General features: G+C 42.0%; 1 protein-coding gene across 1 annotated transcript; it reads right to left on the minus strand.

Annotated features, from left to right (window-relative positions):
• Window positions 1-349: 349 nt before the first annotated feature.
• Window positions 350-2,208, minus strand: LOC149210332 (uncharacterized). Its single transcript, XM_089396699.1, has one exon. It carries the CDS (start codon window positions 1,581-1,583, stop codon window positions 702-704), a length of 882 nt encoding a protein of 293 aa, XP_089252825.1. The 5' UTR covers window positions 1,584-2,208; the 3' UTR covers window positions 350-701.
• Window positions 2,209-2,885: the final 677 nt, after the last annotated feature.

Below are 2,885 nucleotides of genomic sequence, written 5' to 3' on the forward strand. Positions count from 1 at the left end.
AAACCAAAACTCAGACAGTGAAGTATTTAATATTCGAATTCAGAAATATCACGAGGCACGCCAATGGGTATTAAACATTGTACAGTTCTGATAACAAGAATTAAAGCGATTGGATGGCATATAAAGATTTTTTTACAGTTCTTGATAACCAGTAGTTTTTTTTTTACAGTTCCTGCTAGCCAGAATTAAAGCGATTGGATGGCCAACAAACTTCTCTGCTTTTTGACTTTATCTCCACATTTGAATACGACTCATCTCCCATCCCATTCCCTCACATTCCATGACCAGGACGCACCAAAAGAGAACAGAAAACTATTTCCAGCCTGGCTTTACACAGAACGAATCACAGGAAAGAAAAGAAGGCAAATCCAGCCTTTGCTTTGCTTTGTATAAACTTATAATCAAATTACAGAGTCGGTAGTAGAAAAAAACCTGTATACCCATGATAATAAACAGAAATAATAACAATAAGCTGCAATTTTTACAGTCTTTCGCAGATCATCCTTGCTTTGGACGACGAAGAAAACAGGAACAGGGCTCTGTAAAATTATAATAACTAAGCTACTAGTACTGCATAATTTTTTACAGTTATATGCAGCTTCTTCTCAGATCAAGATCATCCTTTGGATGAAAGGTTTAAATAACACAACTTCTTGATTATTCTTCTTGGATTAAAGGTATGGGAGGATGAAATTTTTTCATCATGCAATGCTACTTCTCCAGTCATGGCCGTTGAGCTGGACTTGGTGATGGGGTTTCCTGAAGGAAACAATGTGACTTTGAACCATGAAGGCCGGAACGAACTCAGAAACCCTGATTTCTTGCATTTTGAGCTCATGAAGCCTCTGCACATACTCAGGAACGTATACTAAGTCCCAGATAATGGCCATCCCGCCTGGCTTTAGAACCCTTACCACTTCTTGGAGCGTTTTCGCTCGCTCGGCTGCCGCGGCGGAGCTCTTGTGCCCGAATTCTTTGCCCACTGTGTGGAGAAAAACGGCGGAAACCACCACGTCAAAGTAATTGTCCATGAACGGCAGATTCCGAGCGTCCCCGCTTCTGCAAGTAACGTATTCTTGTACTCCTTCAATGGCCGCTGTTCTCAGAGTAGATGACATCGATTTTTGCCCGTCGAGCCAAAGATCCATTCCCACTACCCGCCCGCTGCTGCCTTCCTTCTTCAGCTGCATTGCCACAGCATTGAGAAGAATCCCGCGCCCGCATCCGATGTCCACAGCGGTTTTCACATTGGACCAATCGCCTACCATGCCTACTATTCTCTGCGACATTTTCCAGTGAAGGATCACATCAGAATACCAGATATTTGCCGCCGTGACAAAGAAACAAACCGCAACCAGAGCCATCAAAGAACCTACAAAACCGGCCGCGAAGCTACAGACTTGAATGGGGAAAAACGGGAAAGATCTGACCAGGAAGTGGCAGATTTGGCCAAAGTAGGCCATAAACAAAAAAGAAGAAACACTGAGCACAGAGCCCTGGAGTAGAGTTAAAACCAGTGAATGCCATTCATCCATTCCATAAATTGCATAAACATGCATCCAGTCTCTGCCCGGTTTCCCCATTATGCAGAACCCCCAAAAAAACAGCGAAAAAAGAAACAGAGAGAGAATATTTCCAAATTCTCAGCCCGGATTTAATTCGAATTTGGGAGCAATTTAGCGGCCTAAAATAGTTCAAAACACTTAGCTGCCACCGGGAAAAAAGGGGCGAATTCGTCAAAACAGCACGTACAGAAACTACAATTAGTGAACAGAGCAAAGCACAGTACACAATCTAGGCCTTCATTACCCTCCCAGAAGTCGAACCCGCAACCTCATCGGCTAAGGAGAAGCGCGAATAATCTGGTCCTAAATCGACCAACTGCACATCTCTTATCTACAACTCCGGGATCGAATCCCATCCAATTCTATCTTTCCCTCACAGGCCTGAAAGACCGGGTTTTACAGAGAACCGAGAATCCACGACCTAATCTCCGAGAGATTATATCTCTGCACGAATTTTTTTAAATAAACAACTCGACCGCTTCAAATGCAAAACCCAGCAAATTAATTAAACAACATAACTAATCAAGACGACCCACTATCATCTCGCATCCATATGGGTACATGGATATATACGTAAATGAGATAACATCAACACATACGCGAGTCCAAGTGTATATATCACTAACTGTATATATCATTGACATTGTGCGCCGATCCCTGTGCAGCTAAGGACAGCTCAGGAGGGTATACACACAGCTTGAAATGAATATATAAAGATTTACACAAATCCCCAGTCAAAAACAAACAAAAAAAACCCAAAGTAAATTTGAATTTGTCCATGACACCATCCAATTCATATGGTCCGCCGATCGATACCCGACAAATTCAAAATTTTATTGCTTTTACTGGTTTTACTTGCTCTGTGTATATATATTTATTAAACCTATGTATATACTCCTTTCCCTGGTCCCTACCTCCACAGGGGTGCCTCAAGTTTCAATGATAATTTTTATTTTTTATATATACATATCATATCGTGCCAAGTTGGCTGGTTGGATGGGCAGGTATGCGAGCCATTGATGAGCTTAAAGTCATGGCGTCTTACCTATTTCAATGATCCCGATGCATTAAAATTATGTGGGCTGCCATGCATATAAAATATCGCTGTTAAATTCCTACGCATCTCGCACATTTAATGATTGATGTGACAGGATGCATATACACAATGTGTATATGTCGTGGCCCGATTAATTAATGCTTAGAACGTGGTTAGATGTTAATGGTCCGCCGAGGGTTCGTAAATTTAGTAAACCGCTGTAATCCGAGGGTGGGGGAAAAGGTAAAAAATTAGAAATACTATTAAGACGGCGCCGGCGAGAC

This window comes from Pinus tabuliformis, chromosome 1_2 (assembly GCF_031772625.1).
Source record: "Pinus tabuliformis cultivar Carrire ecotype Pingquan chromosome 1_2, CPIR1, whole genome shotgun sequence".
Lineage (NCBI taxonomy): Eukaryota > Viridiplantae > Streptophyta > Pinopsida > Pinales > Pinaceae > Pinus > Pinus tabuliformis.